This window comes from Sciurus carolinensis, chromosome 4 (genome assembly GCF_902686445.1).
Source record: "Sciurus carolinensis chromosome 4, mSciCar1.2, whole genome shotgun sequence".
In the NCBI taxonomy this organism is placed as follows: Eukaryota; Metazoa; Chordata; class Mammalia; order Rodentia; family Sciuridae; genus Sciurus; species Sciurus carolinensis.
The window spans coordinates 66,172,619-66,195,631 of record NC_062216.1 but is presented as its reverse complement, the minus strand read 5'-3'; the positions used below and the strand labels follow the sequence as shown (position 1 = coordinate 66,195,631).

The 23,013-nt window shown below is 33.7% G+C and overlaps 1 protein-coding gene across 10 annotated transcripts in view; it reads right to left on the bottom strand.

The window, feature by feature from the left end:
- Window positions 1-23,013, bottom strand: part of Erc1 (ELKS/RAB6-interacting/CAST family member 1) — a 550,337-nt gene that overhangs the window by 293,964 nt on the left and 233,360 nt on the right. For 6 of the 10 annotated variants that reach the window (XM_047548601.1, XM_047548603.1, XM_047548602.1 and 3 more), the window contains one exon: window positions 18,512-18,523. The exons of the other annotated variants lie outside the window; for them this stretch is intronic. In XM_047548601.1, the coding sequence (XP_047404557.1) occupies window positions 18,512-18,523 (12 nt within the window). The remainder of the gene's footprint in view (window positions 1-18,511; window positions 18,524-23,013) is intronic. 10 annotated transcript variants of the gene reach the window in all.

Genomic DNA, 23,013 nt, shown 5'->3' with positions numbered 1-23,013 from the left:
ACACAAAAGCTAGCAAGCCCAGACCTTAAGGTGCTACCAGAAAAAAAGCAAAAAAGGATTCAATGGCTTTTTAAAATTCTTTCAGACTTCTGTTGTGCTTAACTAATGAGTCCAATTCAAAATAAACTTACATGTTTTATCATTCTTCAAGCGGGAAAAGAGGCAAAAGGAGTATGATTTTAATAAATGAATTAAAATTCAATTCACAATTGCTAAGGTCCCAACTACTATAATGAACACTGCAGTGATGCATAATGGATTCAATTCTCTCCACTATCACACAGATAGAAGCAAATAAAAGCTTAAGAAAGAAGAAAATGATGGAAAAGAAAACGGCTTAATCTGGGTTGGTCTTTGCCACCAAAAGTTTTATAAATTGTGGTCCACCATCTTGCTATTCAAGATGTGATCTGGGACTCACATCATTAGCTATCACTGAAGAGCTTTGTAGAAATGCAGAACCTTTGATGCACACTGTACCTATTGAATTGGAACCTGAATTTTAACAAAAGTTCTTATCCTTATTAACTTTGTTAATGCTGCCCTAAGTCTCTGTCTTAAAATATAAACTCAAATTTAATTACCAGGTCATAAACTACTATTGACCCTCTGTACCAGTTTAACAGAATTTATCTTATGACATGTTAATTTGACTCTATATTATGGTGATCTATGTACATAACCTATCACACCTGTAAAAGTGCCCTCCTACAGTTTGAAGTCTGCATCTAACATATTTTCATAGTTCATAACTCCTAGCACAGTTCCTTGTGGTATATAGGTGCTCATTAAAGACTTAATGAACAAATGTATAAAATGGAAACCAATCATATCCTCTAAATTGACTAATCTACCCAAAACAGAACTTTGAGGAATACAGTCTGTTTAAAGTTCCAAAACAATGTAAGTACTAAAAAATATTTTCCTTACATATTAAACACCTAGTACAATTGATAAAGAAATTACTGCTTTCCTTCTTCGAAACTTGCTAGTGTTCTACTAAGAAATTATCGTTTGTCAGAGATTGCACTGTTGCTGGCTTTTTTGCTTTGCCAAGGAAAGATATATAATGGTGGTTTAATATGTTACTGTACCATGACAATCTCCCACACATATTTAAGAAAAATATAGAATGCTGCTATTGTTGAGTTTAAGGAAATACTAACAATCCAATTTGACACAGATACTTATTTTCACTGGAGAAGAGAAACTTAAGCTAGGCAAAGGGCTTAAAAATACACTAATTAGAAGTAAAATGATAGTGCTAGAGTATCATATTATATATCAACATCTATATTATATATAAAGCATTTCCTATTATAGAGAAAACACACACACATACCCTCTCATTTTACTTTCCTACAAGACTAATTTTATATTCATTCAGTTAATATACAAGTTAAGATATAAAATTTCATAATACTACTTAAATATCTAAACTTGGCTTAAAAATAAGAATTTCCAATTACACCTGCCAAAAACATATAAAAGAAACTAAAATTATACTTTTATATGTCTAATTAAAATATTTCTGATATTTCAAAGTCACTTTAAATTATAATTTTTATTTTTATGGAATTGCATTCTTCATTAGGAATATTTCTGAAGAAAACAGGCTATAAATTTTTAAAAAGATATCAATACAGAATATAAAAATCATTCTAAAGTGGGATTAATATAAACATTTTAACTTATACAAAAATACTTAAAATTATCAAGTTAGAATTTTTAACTAGCAAAGGAACTGCATGATAATAAGTCTCATCTTACTTTAATTTCACTTACTTCTATGTTTGTTCTCAGTACCATACTGATGTCCTTAAGAGCAAGGACTTCACTTGCATATCTCCACAGACTGAAGACAAGACCTGTCTTATTGCATTTAGTCAATGTTTACTGAAATGTTTCCGAAGAAGCTATTTTTTTCTCACGATGATTTTATTACTATTTATTTAACAAATATTTAACGAAAGATTCTAGGTGCCAGGTACTATCTTTGAGGATATGACAAAATCTCAGCACCCACTAAATTTACTGAATACTGGGAAGACAAAGAACATAAGTAAAATACACAGTAGGTAAGATGTGGATAAAATTCAATGGAAAAAATGAAAGAGGAAAAAAGATGGGGAGTTTAAGAATGGGTGGTGGGACTTAAACTTTAAAGTGTTCAGAAGGAAGTAAGGGAATAAGACACCATATTTACATACTGAGGCAAGAGTATTCCATGTGAAGGAATAGCAAAGGCAAAGATTCTGAGGTCAGAGTGGGCCTGATTTGATGATAAACAGACAGGAGGTCAAGGTGACTAACAAGATTGAGAAGCAGTGTGCTATTAGATGAGATTAGACAGACAATAATAGGCCGGAACCTCTAGCAAGGGGAAGCAAACTTTTTTGTAAATGGCCAGACTGTAAGTATTTTATATTTTATGAACTATTACAGTTTTACAACTTCTTGGTTTTTTTTTTTTTTTTTTTTCAAAAATTAAAGTAAAATTCATTCTTTTTTTTATACAAGCTATACAAAAATTGGTCCCAAAGGAGGCTGTGGTTTTGTTAATTCTGTGGTGGGTTGACATATTTGACTCCATGGATATGTTATAGGCCAGGCTATATAGGCAATGACTAAACAGACTCCATTTTACCTTGAGACTCCATGTTATGTACGAGCTTCTCCCATGGGAACTCACCGCTGCTGTACCCATCAACAGTTGCTTAGCATGACATGTTTAGCAATACAAAATGACAATTCTTATGTAATGAAAAATTTGTTCTCTTTTTGATTCCTATTTTTCCCAAACAATGCACTATGTGAACGGTGATTGTGGGGATGTTAGTAACCATTCCTTAGTTTGTACCTAAGTAAGTTCATTTTGATCCACTTAACCCTCTGCTAGTGATTTCTGATCCCATGATGTTAGTTTGTAATTTTGAATCATAGCAACAGAAACTTATGATTGATGTGATTTTTGGTATAAGAACCCCTGCAACTCTACGGTCGGGGCTGTTCTCCCAAAAGCCATTTTTGGAGCATTGTGTGAGACAGTCAGTCCGTCAGCTGACTGTCTTTATTAATAAAGACTCTCAAATTCGTACTTCTCAGTAGTGATCGATCTATTCTTAAGTTGTGCCCCAAAACAATTCCTGCTAAAAAGCTTTGAAGGTCACTGCAAAATCTCTTGGATTAGAAAGTAATTCCTTGATATCACAAAATACAAAGGATTAACTCCTAAAAACTAAGAAAAGAGTATCCTAATAAACATTCAAGTTTTTAATCAACTGAGGTAAAGCAACATGTTTGTCTATAATCTAAAACTAGTATGTATTCTCAACTTAATTGACAAAGTTTTCCCATAAATTTCAGTTGGCTTTCCTTTATTCATTCAACAAAAATTTACTGAGAAGGAAAAGAAAAAAATACAATATCTCATGTTACCAAAAACTTTTGAAAGGGGAAAACAGACAATATACACTATTAAGCAAATATCTCAGCACAGTGATATGTGCTTTAAAAAAAGATAAGTAAATAAAACAGGCAATGTAATGGAAACACTGGTTTGAGGAGGCATTATAATTTACAACAGTCTAAGAAGACAATGCTGAGGAACCACCAAAGAGCGAGGCATGCAGAGATCTGGGAGAAGAGGCAGCAAGAATCACAAATGCAAAAGTTTTGAAGATAGAAAGATCTGGTTAGGAAGGGAGAGAGAAGGGCGGGTGGCAGGCAGCCAGGCAGGTAGGCAATATGGAGGAATGTAATGAAGGGAAGTAGTAGTACAATAAGCAAGATGCTGCAGAGTCTTCTAAGTTATGCTAAGGAGGCTAAATTTTATTCTGAGTATAATATGAGAACACAGCAAAGTTTTAAGCAATAAGTGACAACATCTACTTCTACATTTGAAGAGCTCAGTCCAAGTGCCATGGAGATGAGACTAGCAGGAAAGCAAGATGTTCAAGCAAAGACACCAGTCTGAAAGCAAATGCAGAAGTACGGGCAAGAGGCAATGGTTCACCAAAAGGAGTAGAATGCAATGGTTGAACTCCAGATACATTTTTCAGTGTGACAGGACTTACTAACAGAGTTAATATGGGAAGTAGGAGGAAAAAAAAAAATCAAGGATTACTTGGTAGGTAAATGCTTAATGCAACTGGTGATAATGTTCATTATTACTGGCTATGATAATGAACATTACTGAGCTGGGGAAAACAGGACAATGGGTTTTGAAAAGGGTGGGCAAGGTCCAGAGTTCTGCTTTGGGTGAAGTTAAGTTAGCTACAGAACTAAAGAAATTGTGTACATAATTAGTATTTTATTTAGAAGACCTCACTGTACATATTAGTTTAGTAGCTACTGAAAAATTATTAATACTGAAAGTCATAAGACTGGAAGTTATCTTCCAAGAATGGATATATAAAAGAAGAGAATAGGGCTGAGAATAAAGCCCTGTAGGGTCTACAGTGTTACGGAACCAGAGATGAAAACAGCAAAGTAATGATAAGTGAAAGAGCTGTAAAATGAGGAGAATCTGTTGTCAGAGATGCTAAAAGAAACTAGTGTTTCAAGGAAGGGAATATGTAGAATGCTGCTGAAAAGTAAAGTAAGATGGGGGCAGAAAGGAACTCTTTGATCTGGCAATGTGGAAATTACTGACAACCATGATAAGGGTTAATGACTCACTGATTCCTGAACAATATGACAAAACAAGGGAAGAAAATGCCCCAAACAAATCTAGATGTTACATCAATAAAATCCAACGACAGCATGGCAGAAGAAATGACAGAAAGGGAGTTCAGAATGTACATAATTAAAATGATTAGGGAAGCAAACGATGAGATGAAAGAGCAAATGCAGGCACTGAATGATGAGATGAAACAGCAAATGCAGGCATTGAATGATGAGATGAAACAGCAAATGCTGGCATTGAATGATAGCACCAATCGACAGTTAAAAGAGCAAATACAGGAAGCAAAAGATCATTTCAATAAAGAGTTAGAGATATTGAAAAAAAACCAAACAGAAATCCTTGAAATGAAGGAAACAATAAACCAAATTAAGAACTCCATAGAAAGGCACAAAAAATAGGATAGAACACCTGGAAGACAGAACTTCAGATATTGAAGACAAAATATTTAACCTCAAAAGCAAAGTTGAACAAACAGAGAAGATGGTAAGAAATCATGAACAGAATCTCCAAGAACTATGGGATATCATGAAAAGGCCAAATTTGAGAATTATTGGGATTGAGGAAGGCTTAGAGAAACAAACCAAAGGAATGAATAATCTATTCAATGAAATAATATCAGAAAATTTCCCAAATCTGAAGAATGAAATAGAAAATCAAGTTCAAGAGGCTTATAGGACTCCAAATACACAAAATTACAACAGACCCATACCAAGGCACATTATTATAAAAATACCTAACATACAAAATAAAGAGAATTTTAAAGGCTGTGAGAGAAAAGAACCAAATTACATTCAGGGGGAAACCAATACGGATATCAGCACATTTTTCAATCCAGACCCTAAAAGCTAGAAGGGCCTGGAACATTTTTCAAGCCCTGAAAGAAAATGGATACCAACTAAGAATCTTATACCCAGCAAAACTTACCTTCAAATTTGACGATGAAATAAAATCCTTCCATGATAAACAAAAGCTAAAAGAATTTACAAAAAGAAAGCCAGCATTACAGAACATTCTCAGCAAAATATTTCATGAGGAAGAGATAAAAAACAAAGAAGCATATCGGCGAAGGGAGGAATTATCCTAAAGGAACTGTCAAATAAAGGAGGAACCAAGATGGGTCAAAAAATAAATAAATAAATAAATAAAATTTTAAAGATGAACCAAATGACCGGGAATACAAATCATATCTCAATAATAACCCTGAATGTTAATGGCCTGAATTCATCAATCAAAAGACATAGATTGGCAGATTGGATTAAAAAGAAAGATCCAACAATATGTTGCCTGCAAGAGATTTACCTCATAGAAAGAGATACCCATAGACTAAAGGTGAAAGGAGGGGGAAAAACATACCATGCACATGGACTCAGCAAAAAAGCTGGAGTATCCATCCTCATTTCAGATAATGTGAACTTCAAGCCAATGTCAGTCAGAAGGGATAAGGAAGGACATTTCATACTGCTTAAGGGAAGCATAAATCAGCAAGATATAACAATCATAAACATCTATGCCCCAAACAGTGGCTCATCCATGTATGTTAAACAAACCCTTCTCAATTTTAGAAACCAAATAGACCGTAACACAATAATACTAGGTGATTTTAACACGCCTCTCTCACCACTGGACAGATCTTTCAAACAAAAATTGAACAAAGAAACCATAGATCTCAATAACACAATCAATAATTTAGACTTAACAGACATTTATAGAATATACCATCCAACCAAGAGCGAATACACTTTCTTCTCAGCAGCACATGGATCCTTCTCTGAAATAGACCATATATTATGCCACAAAGCTAATGTTAGCAAATACAAGAAGATAGAAACACTACCTTGTATTCTATCAGATCATAATGGATTGAAGTTAGAAATAAATGAAAGAGTAAAAAACAGAAACTACTCCAACACCTGGAGATTAAACAATATGCTATTATATGATGAATGGATAACAGAAGCTATTAGGAAGGAAATTAAAAAATTCTTAGAGGTAAACGAGAACAAAGAAACATCATATCAAAATCTTTGGGACACTATGAAAGCAGTACTTAGAGGAAGATTTATTTCATGGAGCGCATTTAATAAAAGAAGTAAAACTCAAAAAATAAACAACCTAACACTACAGCTCAAAGCCCTAGAAAAAGAAGAACAGACCAACACCAAAAGTAGTAGAAGACAGGAAATAGTCAAACTCAGAGCTGAAATCAACAAAATTGAAACAAAAGAAACAATACAAAAAATTGACAAAATAAATAGTTGGTTCTTCGAAAAAATAAACAAAATTGATAAACCTTTAGCCACACTAACAAAGAGAAGACGAGAGAAAACCCAAATCACTAGAATTCGGAATGAACAAGGAAATATCACAATAGACACGACTGAAATACAAAACATAATTAGAAGCTATTTTGAAAATCTATACTCCAACAAAATAGAAAATTTCGAAGACATCAACAGGTTTCTAGAGACATATGAATTGCCTAAACTAAACGAGGAGGACATACACAATTTAAATAGACCAATTTCAAGTAATGAAATAGAAGAAGTCATCAATAGCCTACAAACAAAGAAAAGTCCAGGACCAGATGGGTTCTCAGCCGAGGTCTACAAAACCTTTAAAGAAGAGCTCATTCCAATACTTCTCAAAGTATTCCATAAAATAGAAGAGGAGGGAACCCTCCCAAACTCATTCTATGAAGCCAGTATTACCCTGATACCTAAACCAGACAGAGACACATCGAGGAAAGAAAATTTCAGACCAATATCCTTAATGAACATCGACGCAAAAATTCTCAACAAAATTTTAGCAAATCGCATACAAAAACATATTAAAAAGATAGTGCACCATGATCAGGTGGGTTTCATCCCAGGGATGCAAGGTTGGTTCAACATCAGGAAATCAATAAATGTAATTCACCATATCAATAGATTTAAAGTCAAGAATCACATGATTATTTCAATAGATGCAGAAAAAGCATTTGATAAAATACAGCACCCCTTCATGCTCAAACACTAGAAAAAATAGGGATAGTGGGAACATTCCTTAACATTGTAAAGGTCATCTACGCTAAGCCCATGGCTAATATCATTCTAAATGGTGAAAAACTGAAAGCATTCCCTCTAAAAACTGGAACAAGGCAGGGATGCCCTCTTTCACCATTTCTATTCAATATCGTCCTTGAAACTCTAGCCAGAGCAATTAGACAAACCAAGGAAATTAAAGGGATACGAATAGGAAAAGAGGAACTCAAATTATCCCTATTTGCTGATGATATGATTGTATACTTAGAGGAACCAGGAAATTCCACCAGAAAACTTTTAGATCTCATAAGTGAATTTAGTAAAGTAGCGGGATATAAGATCAATGCACATAAATCTAAGGCATTTTTATACATAAGCGATAAATCTTCAGAAAGAGAAATCAGGAAAACTACCCCATTCACAATAGCTTGGAAACAAATAAAATACTTGGGAATCAATCTCACAAAAGAGGTGAAAGACCTCTACAATGAGAACTACAGAACACTAAAGAAAGAAATTAAAGAAAACCTTAGAAGATGGAAAGATCTCCCATGTTCTTGGATAGGCAGAACTAATATTGTCAAAATGGCCATACTACCAAAGTGCTATACAGATTCAATGCAATTCCAATTAAAATCCCAATGATGTACCTTACAGAAATAGAGCAAGCAATTATGAAATTCATCTGGAAGAATAAAAAACCCAGAATAGCTAAAGCAATCCTTGGCAGAAAGAGTGAAGCAGGGGGTATCGCAATACCAGATCTTCAACTCTACTACAAAGCAATAGTAACAAAAACGGTATGGTATTGGTACCAAAATAGAAAGGTGGATCAATGGTACAGAATAGAGGACATGGACACAAACCCAAATAAATACAATTTTCTCATACTAGACAAAGGGGCCAAAAATATGCAATGGAGAAAAGACAGCCTCTTCAACAAATGGTGCTGGGAGAATTGGAAATCCATATGCAACAGAATGAAACTAAACCCATATCTCTCACCATGCACAAAACTAAACTCAAAATGGATTAAGGATCTCGGAATCAGACCAGAGACCTTGCATCTTATAGAAGAACAAGTAGGTCCAGAGCTTCAACATGTCGGCTTAGGACCAGACTCCTCAACAGGACTCCCATAGCACAAGAAATAAAAACAAGAATCAATAACTGGGATAGATTCAAACTAAAAAGCTTTCTCTCAGCAAAGGAAACTATCAGCAATGCGAAGAAAGAGCCTACAGAGTGGGAGAAAATCTTTGCCAATTATGCTTCAGATAGAGCACTAATCTCCAGAATCTATAAAGAACTCAAAAAACTCTACAACAAGAATGCAAATAATCCAATCGACAAATGGGCTAAGGAAATGAATAGACACTTCACAGAAGAAGATCTTCAAGCGATCAACAAACATATGGAAAAATGTTCAACATCTCTAGTAATAAGAGAAATGCAAATCAAAACCACCCTAAGATTCCATCTCACCCCAATTAGAATGGCGATTATCAAGAATAGAAGCAACAACAGGTGTTGGCGAGGATGTGGGGAGAAAGGTACACTCTTACATTGCTGGTGGGGCTGCAAATTAGTGCAGCCACTCTGGAAAGCAGTGTGGAGACTCCTTAGAAAACTTGGAATGGAACCACCATTTGACCCAGCTATCCCATTCCTTGGCCTATACCCAAAGGACTTAAAATCAGCATATTACAGAGATACAGCCACATCAATGTTCATAGCTGCTCAGTTCACAATAGCCAGATTGTGGAACCAACCTAAATGTCCTTCAATTGATGAACGGATAAAGAAAATGTGGTATATATATACAATGGAATATTACTCAGCCATAAAGAATGATAAAATTATGGCATTTGCAGGCAAATGGATGAAACTGGAGAATATCATTCTAAGTGAGATAAGCCAATCTCAAAAAACCAATGGACGAATGATATCGCTAATAAGTGGATGATGACACATAATGGGGGGTGGGAGGGGTAGTGTTAGGGTTAGAGTTAGGGTTAGGGAGGGGGGCAAGAATGGAGGAAGGAAGGACTGTATAGACGGAAAAGGGGGGTGGGAGGGGGTGGGGGGGAGGGGAAAAAAACAGAATGAATCAAACAACATTACCCTATGTAAATTTATGATTACACAAATGGTATGCCTTTATGCCATGTACAAACAGAGAAACAACATGTATCCCATTTGTTTACAATAATAAAAAAAAAAAAGTCAGGACTACATGTACCCACATATAGTCTATAGACTATAGACTATTTTCTGTGTAGAAAGTCTCCAATAAATATGCATCAGTTTGATTTAACTATTTAATTTGAAGCATTCATTACATGTTATACATTGTTATCATGTTCATTCATGCTGACAAAATAAAAATAATTTGAAGTTTTCAAAAAAAAGAAAAAAAAAAAAAAGAAACGAAAGAAAAGAAACAGCTCTTACTCTTTTCAGGACAAATATATAATCCCCTAAATCACAGAAATGGCACTGCCCAGGGGCAGCATCAAACCAAAGAAAAAGAAAAGCAGGGAATCTATTCTCATATACCACAGTACAATTTGCAGAGTTTTTTTCCTAAAATTATTGTCTGTTCACCAAATTATGTCAAGATAAGAATCCAGTGTTGCTGGTAGAGTCAAAATCAATTCATAAAGTCTGAGAAAACAGACCAAGAATATGACACAATACTATGTCTACACTGTGCCAAGAAATCTGAAGGTGTGGTAGGGAAACAGAAAAACCAAAGAAAACCTCTGCCTTAAAATATTGACTTCGTTTTTTGGACCTATGACAGAATGAATATATTGTTAATTTTTTTTCTCCCTTTAAAAGAAGTGTGGGATAAGGGAATGCTTCTCTATGTTGCTCACTTATGGTTTTCTCCCAGATTTATTCATCCTGAGAGAACATAAAAATGACAAGCATTTTTACAGAGGAGAACATTCATTTATTTAAAGCACTACCTTAATTTCTATTCAATGTGTAAAAACCATGTGACCTTACACTTTTGAATAAAATGTTCACAGTAAGAGAAATAAACAAGTATAACCTCTTGCACCTCCTCTATTATGTTTCTCCCTAAATTTTCTTATTGTTCTCCAATACTTCAACTTCATTTAACTTTCTTCTCTCCCTCTCCCCCTCGTTCCCTCCCACCCTTTCTTATTTGTTTGTTTGTTTGTTTTGCAAGGGTATGATGCCTCAGGCCCCTCAGAATTAGCCACAGACTCAACCTTCTTTGTCAGACCTTTGGAGGTTGCTGGTCCCAAGACCTAGGAAAAGTAATGAACTAGCATGAAAAGACAACATGACTTTTTATTTCCTGCTATCCTGTCTCCTTGTCCCACCTGAAAAGTGCTTTTTGTAGATATTCCATTTACCATTAATCTCAAGAATATGTGATGATGAATGCTGTGAATGCTACAATGTAATCATACTGTACTACCATATATGAACATGGACATGCAGAAATAATATATCATTCATCATTCATTATTTTTTCACCTTGTGATTTCACCGGGCTCAGTTTAAAACTTAATTTGGACATTTCACTGTAACAAGCACAATGTAGAACTAATATCTGCAAGTTAACTTAGGAAATCAAGGCACTAGTAAAATTACTAATAAAACCAGATCTACTACACAGATAATAGTAAACAGGTGCTTTTTTCCCCTTAGTGAAAATAAATGCTGGTGTTTGGAAAACCACCTAAGCAGTTTTCTCCATAAAATCTCCATAAGTGAGAATCGTTAAATCAAGTGGGCAGAACACTAATCAATCATTCAAGTATCCTAGTGAGTTGGGAGGGGAAAATAAAGTTACAAATTTCTGATTTAATTAATAAAGACTAGGTCTAAAGAAAGGGAGGGTGAGAGGGACAGGTGGAGAAAGAAAAAGGCAAAAAAAAAAAATTGCAACTTATACATCTGAAATTTACAGGGCAATTTATTTTCACTACAAAAACATTTATATTCCACCTCCAAGGGATCCTGATTCTATGCAAAACATAATTTACTAAAATTCAGTAAGCACACAATTGAAGTATATAAATTCAGTTTATATTCCCTGCTTTTTGCTTTTTTTTCTTTTTATTCATACTGGCTACACAGTAAAATCTAAATTCCCTTAGTTACTACAAAAAGTTTAATAATCACACGTATTTCTTCTATTCCCTCACACAGTAAGTGTACAGTTTTGAGGTTCTTGTTTTTATTTTTGGTCTTTTTAGATGTCTTAATGTCCTTACCCCATCTTTGATGAGCAAACATGCATTTACTCTTTTTTTTTTTTTAAGTTTTAGATGGACACAGTACCTTTATTTTATTTATTTATTTATATGCAGTGCTGAGGATTGAACCCAGGGCCTCACACATGTTAGACAAACGCTCCACCACTGAGTCACAATCAAGCCCCACATGCACTCATTCTTTAAGATAAAGTTTAAATAGCAGTACCCTAGCAAAGCTTTTGAGCACTTCCCCCAAAGAGAATTAAATGCTTAATCCTGATGAGGTAATGGTTTATACTGTAATAAACCATATAGTCTGGATTATATTACAATATAAAATAATTATAAAGGAAAGTGTTGTCTAGATCCCCTGTTGATAAATTATAATTCTTAAAAATATACAAATATTAAATTTAGAATTTAAAAATACAAAAGAAACTATACATAATGAATTGAAAGTTCCAAATTATTATGTTATTAATTGCTTATCTTTTTAAATTAGTAAGTATTTAATTAATAATTCATATAGTCAAATCACTATTCAAGTGTACTCATGGTACTTACTAAATGGTCTAAGTAGTTTTGAGTCACATAAAGATTCAACCTTCCTGGAACTTTTTTGTTTTGTTTTGTTAAACTGCTAAAAACAAGTTTATTTTGTACATCATAACATCATTTGAACTCTACCTGGTATAAAAGTAACATTATGTCATTAGATCTACTGCTATCCTTTTCAAACTAGTCCATAACAATTAAAATAGTAATATTTGAAGACAATAAGATCATAGCCATAGAAAAGGGTAAAAATACTGTTACTTAACATTAAGATATTCATCTAGATGATTTGTAACATGTATATAATTTGTTTTGATTGTCATCAAATTGAAATACAAAATCAAAACATGCATGGAATACTTCTAAATCTCAGAATATGTTCAAGATTCCCCCCAGGGATGTAAATCTGCCTAAGAACACAATGATAGTAAAAACAAAATTTAAGGTTTGAAGAGTTCTGAATTGAATACTGGCTTGCCATCAGCTATGTGATCTTAACCTCCTAAGTTTTATTGAGTTATTTGCGTTTAAAGAAAATGTTTGTAATTGATACTTTGGGAACTCTTACATAGAGTTATGCGTTCTAAACAAGATAATGCATGAAAAATGCTTAGCATAGGTTATTGACCTTTTTTTTTTCTCTCCAACTGAACTCTTCCTACACCCAGTTTCAACTCTAAGGTTAAGTATCATTTCTATGCATTTAAAGCTACCACTTTCTCTCTACTTGAAATGATGAATGTTGACAAGAACGAATCTTTAGTTCTTCCACAGAATTTCTCTCTTCTTTTACATTAGGTGATGAGTGTAAAAATGTACTGTAAGTTATTAGTTATTAAATAAATGTAAGGCATTGGTTTTGTTTTCCACTTTAGGTGGGTAGCCAAAATAGAAGCCAAAGTTTTCAGGCAAGAAGAATCAGGTACTAATATTACATATAGAAAAAAATTACCTTAAAGTCAGAGAACTAGGCCAAATGTTAGGCTACAGGTAAATAAGGTAAAGAAGACTAACTTTATCAAAGGGTGGATTCAGAATTACTGACTATAAAATATACTTAAAGTATTGCTCAGAAGAAAGTGGGCTCTATGGGATGTAAGAAGATCTGCATTCATCTAAATTCTGGGAGCCTGCAGGGCTTTTTACACATTTATTTCTCATTTAACAGAGAAAATTTTGGGTAAGCACTATAATCATGAATCAAACATTGAGAATGTAAGTCCATAAAAAAAAATAATTCCTGACCTAAAATACCTCCCAGGCATCCAAGCAAATATAAGATACAAGTGCTTTAAGAATAAACAAGAAAGGAACCTAACCTAGCCAGGAGTCAGAGGTGGTAGTGATACTCAGGAAAAGCATCCTAGAAAGATGGTATCTAAATCTTCCAAAGGGATTAGCCCATTTTACAGGGAATAAAATTTTAGGCAGAGAGAACAAAGGAGAATTTGTTAGATTAGGGAAATCTTCATAATTTGGTATGACTACGGCTTAAACTTGGAGTAGCAGGGGGCAAGGAGGAGTTGAAGGTAAGCAAAAGTCAAATAACTTCTTGCCAAGCAGGAATGTGTAGCTTACCCAAAGCATATAGGACTTAAATAGGGAAATGACAAAGAAAGAGTTTCCAAAATATGGGAAATAAACTGAAGGGAAAACACAATTGGAGAGGAGAATGAGAAGAATATGACAACTTTTACAGTAAAGCAAGAAAGAATATTTACCCTAAAGATGCATCAATAAACTGAACCAATAATGAAATTAAGCAAGCTAATATGGCTTTTATTTAATTGACCTTTAAATTAGATAAAGAAAGCCTATAGTGAGTTTTCCCCTCACAACATAGTCTATAGAAGTTTTTACTATATTCAAGCAACATTATCTGATCACTTCCCCAGACCATTCATTGTTCCTTCCTTCTAGTTCTCTTGGAAAGTAATCTACAAAGAACTTTTCTTTAAACATCTCAATTTGAAAAATGACTTCTGAAGGGAATCATTTTTCCCTACCACTTTCAAAATACTTAGGTTTAACATACTTAAATGATTTTTCATTTAGGAACTCATAATAACTAACACTGATATTTAGACCAAACAGCTATCTACAACACCTTAAAATTTTCTTCTGCGGCTCTTGGTAGCAAATGTCCCCAAAACAGCAAAAACAAACATATCAATGTCACCTTAAGGAAAATGAAATGAAGACAAACAAATACATTTCATCCTGCTTATGACAGAGGTCAAGTTCTGGAATCCCATCCCACTTGTACCTAGAAATCCTTGCAAAAAGAAAGAAACTACTTTATTGATCTTGTTATCATGCTCAAATCTGACAACCCACACAACAGCTAGATGGCTGAAAGTAAAGATTACAACTTCACTAATAAAGAAAAGATAAAGTGGATAATCACCATATAGATGTGTTAAATAATAATTATAATAATATGGGTTGGGGTTGTAGCTCAGTGATAGAACACATGCATAACATACACAAGGCCCTAGGGTTCAATCCCCAGAAACCCCCCCAAATAAAAAAAGTTAAAGGGAATAATTCCAACATGCATGCAAATAAACCAAATCGCCTCACAGATCTAATGGTTGCCAATTAAGATCCTCTGATATCCTCATCTGCTTCTCCCAAATTACAATCTCAAATTCTGGAAACTTCAAGCCATTTATATGATTATAGAAACTGGAAGCTTTGGGACAGTTTAGGTGAAAGTATAACCCAATTAAAATGTTCTGAAGTTTGATTCTCTCTTCCCATGCCTCACCCTCAACTTCTTGTCATTTTTTTATACTACTCAAAATGTTTTCATATGTTTTAAGTAACAAGGCAACAGGTGCCAAAGAAAACAGTGCTTTTGCTCTAACATCCTGAAATTTTAACTTCCCTCTTGTATCCATGCCAATATGAAACCTTGCAGGGCCTTTAACAGGGACAAAGAGTCACCTTGGTAACCTGAAACCGAGGAAAAGTAGATTTCTATAACAAGTTCATAGTAAGCTAGCACAGGGAAATCAAGAGATAATGCTCAATGTTTGTGAATTTTATTAAGTAAGGGGATAAATCTACTTAAGAAATGTTAATTTGCTGAAGCCTTGCAAGTCAAAGCAAGTTCAACAGACCAGCAGCATCAGCACTGGGAAGTTATAAAAATGTGGAAACTCAGGCTGACTGAATTGTTTAGAAAAAAGAAATTTAGTATAACTACTTTCATAAAATCCCTTGCATGATCATGCTAAGTGAAATAAGCCAATCCCAAAAAACCAAAGGCCAAGTATTTTCTCTGATAAGTAGATGCTGATCCACAGTGGGGGGTGGGTAAGGAAGAATGAAGAAACTCTGGGTTGTGCAGAGGAGACTGAGGGTGGGGTGAGGTGGGGATGGTGAGAATGGTAGAATCAGACAGAAATTACTGCCCCATATACATGTATGATTATACTACTGATGTGACTCAGCACCATGTACAGCCAGAGAAATTATGCTCCATTTGTGTACAATGTGTCAAAATGCATTCTACTGTCATGTATAACAAATTAGAATAAAAAATTTTAAAAAGAGAAGTGTTCAAGTAAATAAAAAATTAGAAGAGCAAAAAGTATGATACTATAGTGGACTGAAGAAAAAAACTAAGGATGTAAAAAAGTAGTACATAACTTTATGTTCAGAGGAGTCAGTGGAAAGGAAGAGAATGGAAATAAGGAAACAAGGAGGATTTAACAGAAAACAAAGTTTTGAAAACAGGTAAGAAGAAAGGAATGAAAAGAGTAGGAAGACTTAGCATGGAACCATATTCCCATCAAAATAAAAGGAAGATAGAGATGAGTGAAGATACAAATTTTGAGAGAGCTGATCACTTAAAACTCCGTTTATTTTATGAAGTGGGTGAGGTTATCAGGTAAGAGAGGACAATATAAATTTGATAGAAGGACCCTTTATGAATTAGGCTTGGATAATTAATGACAGTATTTTGATTTACACTTCACATACACTGCTTATTTTTAAAAGAGTCAAAAATAAGGGACCTCTTCAGAAATAATAGTTAGGTCCTCAACTAAAACACTGAGAAAAAATTTCAGTGAACAGAAATGGGGAAGAAACTTTCCCAACAAAGTCTTAGCTTCTTCTTTCAACTTATAACACAAATTTTTGCAACTCAAAAGATAAGTAGAGTCTTAAAATATCATTGCAGATTAAATGTGTCTTGTCATTTTCTATATGTACACAGCTGTGTGCCAAATAATAATGTTTTGGTCAACAATGGACAGCATACACTTAAGCAGTCACATGGGATTATATCGCTAAGTGTCATGATGGCCATCTTAATTTGTGTAAACACATTCTATGATGCTTTCATGATGAGGAAATCACCTAATGACAGTTCTCAAATTGTGTCCCTTTATGCTGGGAATCTAATTTGCCCTTTCTATCATTACCAATATGAACCAATAAAAGAGTACAGTATTTTAAAGAACTCGACATACATGACATCATGCTACAACAGATCAAATAGCATTCTATTAATAAAAGCTAGAAGTAAAAATCATAATAGCTCCATTTGTTGACTAACTACCCTGTGGCATATACTACTCTTTAGTGTTATTTGTATTGATTACATGTTGGACAATTATCCTAATTTTACTGATGAGAAAGCTGCAGATGCGGTATCATAAGAAAATCTAAACAATCTGGGGCTACTTCCTAGGCTACAGTACTTAGAATATAGAGTTTAGATGCTGAAATAAGAAGAGCTGGCTTCAAGTCCATGAATCATCCTTGGCTGACCCTGAAGAAAATTATGTTCCCTAACCTTAGTTCCTCAGCAGAATAATAATCTGTCCCACATAATCCATATGCTAGCCATGGGGATCCAACAGGTACTTTAGAAACAACAAATATGCTGGCACAAACACAAGCACACAGGTGTACACATACACACATACACACACACACGTACACACACACAAATTTCAAGATTATTAGAAGAGAGTTGCTAGGTAAAATGCATATGGTATTAACAAGTTCACTTTCTGAACTCTATCATAAATTCTCATGTTTAATTTACACTGCTGTGGCTCACTTGCAATAACAACTTTAAAAATTCAGGTTTCTGATTATTTTAGGCAGCTTCTTTAACTGTTCCCTTACTAAGGAAAATGAGCAAGTTATTTAATTGGCTTTGTACTTGTGTTTTTAAGCTTAAAATAGAAAGAATTCCTATAGCACTGCTGAGAAGAAGAACCAAAACAAAGAATGCAAAGCTTCTATCACAGTGCCTTGAACAGATATAAATAACAGTAATAGTAGTAGTTGCTATTTTTGTTATCAGTAGTTCCATCATTTAGCAGAATCACCAAGTAAAACCAAAACCAAAGTGTAAAGGTTGTATGTATGTGCAAATGTAAAGATTTCCCTTGGTAGAAAACTTCAAAGATTCTTATATAAATTCACAGATTATGTCAAATTTCTTTCCATCATTCTTGTTGTACTTTGACAAAAAAACACTGATGAAATGTTAATTGAATTTAAACATTTTTTTCCCATTCCTCTGGTGGTTCTTTATATCTCTAATTCTCTCAGTCAAAACCTGGTCTGATTCTATTCTTATTATTTTCACTATCTCAACTTCCGTTTTTCTTTTTGGTACTGGGGATTGAAGCCAGGGACACTTTACCACTGAGCTACATCCCCAGTCCTATTTTTTATTTAAGATAGGGTCTCACTGAAGTTGGCCTTAAACTTGCGATCCTCTTGCCTCAGCTTCCCCAGTCACCGGGACTACGGGTATTGCCACTATGCCCAGATTCTCACTCTTTCAAAGCACAAAAATTCGTATTCACTTTGCTAAAAGTGAACATTATACTCGGACATCTTATGCACTCCTAACTAGATTTTTGGCATCTTTTTCCTGAAATAAGTTCTTTCATTTTAGTACTGTTAAAACTGAAGATAATGTTAGTAAACAACATTCAATTATATCATCTTTGTTTTAGTACAAGCATACTGACCTTGAGGTGAGACTGAAGGAAGCAGCAAATCCAGGAAGAAATGTGAAAGAGAAAGTTAGAAAGAATTAATAAGGACAATATTCAGAAATATTAATCATGGACATAGACAAAACATAAAGCACGAGAATAAAGAACAGGACAGGACACAGAGCTTCTACACAGGCACTAAAAATTAGTAACTTCAGATTTTCCACTCTCAACAAGTATATTTTCTTATTAGATTACACCATCATATTTTAATCAGTTTCTAAAGGAAGAAATTTTTGTCTAAAATTTACCATTTCCTAAGACAGGAAAAAAAAAAAAAACAGTTTCTTAGCCTCTAAGCAAAATTAGAGGAGGATGTTAGCCACACTCTTCTCATTTAAATTGCTAGAACTATCATTAAGGATTTCACAACTTTAGTCAGTTCAGTTTTATACACTCCCACTTGTAAATGAGTACTTTTTCCTCCCCTTTCCATTAAGAGGATCCAAGTTATCCAAAAGGAAAGGCAGAAAGACAATGACAGCTTCAGTTATTCTACAGAATACAGAACTTCAACTTAAATAAGAAGATTTGAAATAATTTTCTCAAACGTTAAAAAAAAACTTTCCCCTAATCACAATCAATATTTCTCATTCTTAATAAAATCCTCAAATGGTGCAATCTAAAGACAATAATGAACGAGAAAGACTCTCTATAACACCAATTCATTTTGAACATTGCTCAGCAGAAGGTGCAAAGTAGTCATGCTGCTTATTTCTACATAGCATGAAGCCCCTACAGTTCATTATTGCCTTTCATAACAACAGGTAGTTTTCCTTTTGGAAAAATAAATCAATTTCACTGAAATTAGTATTATCTTCCCAATACTTAAGACTTCTAATGGCCAGTGTCATCTGGACTATCTTCACAATCCAAAATTTTTACTTTTAGAGTCAAAAACAAAAGTTTATTTGTTGAATGCAAGCACCATTTCAATTTGTATTTTAATGTTTTTAAAAAATTTGGAAACTTGTTACAAAAGTCTAATTCATTTCCTACCTAAAACTAAAGTTTTAAAAAGTCACTATAAGAATTTTAAAAGGTGGGTAAGATTTATTATCCCCATTATAATAAAGAAGAGATGAAAAACAAAAACAAATGACTTGCTCACAGTCACACTGCAGATAAATGGCAGATTGAAGGTAAGAATGTAGGTCTGCTGACATCTCACCTGAAAGTGCTTTATATGCTCTATGACACACTTCAGGATTCTACAAAAATCCAAGAATCTTTAGCATAATTATCAATATCAAATACAAACAAGGTTCAAAGGCAAAAAGAGGCCAATCTCTAAGTAGATCATTTTTCCTAATGATCTCTCTGATTTTTGTTGGTAATGACACAGTAAGTTAGAATAATTTTAGATCAATACTCACATTAACTGAAATCTCCTATAGATGTTAAAGGTTTATATAAGAGATGCATAAATCCATGGGGAAAAACTTTTTGAGTTTATTTCTGCCAATAGCAAGCAACTTTAATCATAATTTAACTTATTTTATTGTGAATCATATTTCACCTTGGCATCAAACTATAGCTCTTGGGAAATTAATTTAGGAGGAAAAAATCTACACAAAAAATAACTTTGTGATTCTAATGTTCACACTTTAAAGTAAAAAATTAAGGAAACCAATAAACACGAATCTCTCTATAAGGGCATAGTTACAAATTATAAGGTGCTGTGCCCACAAGGAACTTTGGGAAAATGACCTAATAGAAATGAATATGTAAAGCTGTGTAATTTTTTCTCCTATTAAATGAAATCAGTGAAATTGATCAAAGAAGAAGAAACAAACTAGCAACTTCCCCAGAAAGCAAGCTGAAGCAAGCAAGATCAGATAAAGAACCAGTCATCTTTAGTTGTAATACTTTAGCATCATTCTATCCCTTTGGGGATTTTCATTTTTTTTTAAACACGCATCATTTTCCTTCAAGCAGAACACACATTATATTATTATTCCTCTCAACCACCAGCAGTCCCACTTATTTCCATTCTATGCCAGCAATATTAAGAGCCTGTTCTCTGACACAAGGATCAAAGATGCATAACCACGAATTTAAAAGTAAGGAAACTTTTTCTTTCCTTCCTTCCTTCCTTCCTTCCTTCCTTCCTTCCTCCCTCCCTCCCTCCCTCCCTCCCTCCTTCCTTCCTTCCTTCCTTCCTTTCTTCCTTCCTTCCTTCCTTTTTTAAACCAAGAATGAAATATGGATGAACCTAAATCATTATGTTAAGTGAAATAAGCCAGACACAAAAGGAGGAATGTTGCATGATTCTACTTACATTAGTTATCTACAGACAAACTCATAAAAACAGAAGAATGGTAACTGCCAGAGGACAGGAGAAGGGAACATGGGAAATTAATGTTTAATAGGTAGAGTTTCAGTGTGGAAATATGAAAGGGTACTGAAGTTGGATGACTGTGATAGTTATACGACAATGTGAATTAACCTAATGCCAGTGGACACTAAAACCAGTTGAAATGGTAATTTATTTATTTATTTTTTCGTACCAGGAACTGAACCCAAGGATGCTTGACCACTGGGCCACATCCCCAACCCTATTTATTTTTTATCTTGAGACGAGATTGCTAAGTTGCTAAGGCTGGCTTTGAACTTTTGATTCTCCTGCCTCAGCCTCCCAAGTCACTGGGATTATAAGCATGCACCACATTGCCCAGCAGGAAACTTTTTCTTTAAAAAATCATCTTCTTCATGCTTTATACAGCAATTTATGCCAAAGTCATATGCAGAACTACTTGTATATGGCAGATATTGAGGATATTACACTGAATACCCATTTAGGACTTCTTTAAGGAAAAACATTCACAATATAAAGATTTCACATTTCCAGATTACATTATGCTATAGATGCTGAATATAGTATACGGCTGGTGTAAGATAATCTAAAACATTTTTCCAATGAGAAGATCTAAAAATAATTTTTAGGTTGACCTATATAAACTCAGGATGTAGATAAAACAGTCAAATATCTAATTTTAATAATAATAACAAATATATTATTTTTGTGACACATTTAAAATGGAATATATGATAAAATAATTTAGAAATACTACTTTCTTCCACTCCTGCATTCAACAAAACAATTTTGTCTACTGTCCAAGCATGTGCCAATTCAGCAAAGATGGAAGATGTACCATTACTTTATATATTACTAAAAAAAAAAAAAAAAAAAAAATACCACTGAAATTAGGCCATGCCATTACATGTACATGTATCCCAATATAAGAGATGTTAAAATGTAAAACAAAGTTAGGATTGGTGTTTCATGACAAAAAGAGGGAAAAGAAAGCTAGTATACTTTTGTTTAACCTATAAAATTAAAAGTAAATCTGCTGAACTAGGCTAAATTATATAAGAATACTTTATGCACTTTTACAGAAGGAAAATCATGTGTAAACATTCTGTGTAAATATATGTATATACGTGTTAAAAAACATATATAAAAAAACAAACATAAGACAATGTTTTCAATCTCTCTACCAAGGTATGAGAGACTATTTGAATCACCATCTTTTTAATTTCTAAAGGATCTGAATATTATGGGTGATGGCAAGATATAGGGAGGAACTGTGAGATGATTTAATGGTGGATGAAAAAGAGCACTACCTTCATTTTTTAACATATATATTTAATAGTTCCTCACTAATGTGCAGGACAGAAGCAAAAATAAAGGAAAAGGAGATTACTACGGAAAGGGATAAACTCTGACAAAGGTAGAAATTTTAAAAGGAGTCAAATTGCCACAAACAAATAACAGGAAAGAAAATTCTAATCAAAGAGAGAAGAATAAAAAAGGTAAATAAGAAAAAACTATGAATCTTCTAATTTTGACTTCCTTTGTAAGAAAAAAGTTCATTCTTCTAAGATTATCAAACTAAGAACTGGATATACCATCCTATCAACTAGCTTCATTTTGGAAGATTAATGAAAAATAAAAACATCTCCATTTTCATTACATAAAAGTTCAAACAGTACTAGTAAAATCTTTAAAAGAAAATAAGAATCTCAAAAGGTCATCGTCTTGGAGGCATTCGGTTGAAACTTACCAACTACCTTACCTAATTTCTCCAAATGCTGCCAGGAAAGTTCTCTCTCTTAAACCTACATATATGCAGGTAACATTCTCACATTAAAAAATCTCTGCTGGCATGATGGGGAAAAGGTCCTGTTCTTTTTATTCAAGCTCAGTTTAGTACATTGATTCTTTATCTACAGAAGTATAAATTCCTCTCATTTCTTTTGAAAGGTGCTAAAAGTTAAAGCATTAGCAGTTCAGACAGTTAATTCAGGGGCTAAGTACCATGGTTGAAGTTCTAAGCAAACTGGGAACACCCTTATTTTTTAAAAAACTCAAGTACTAAGCCCAACACTTAAGAATAGATCATATACTATTTTAAAACAAAGTCAGTTGTTTAACTCAGCATGCAGTTCCCTTGAAAACAATATTGTAAGTA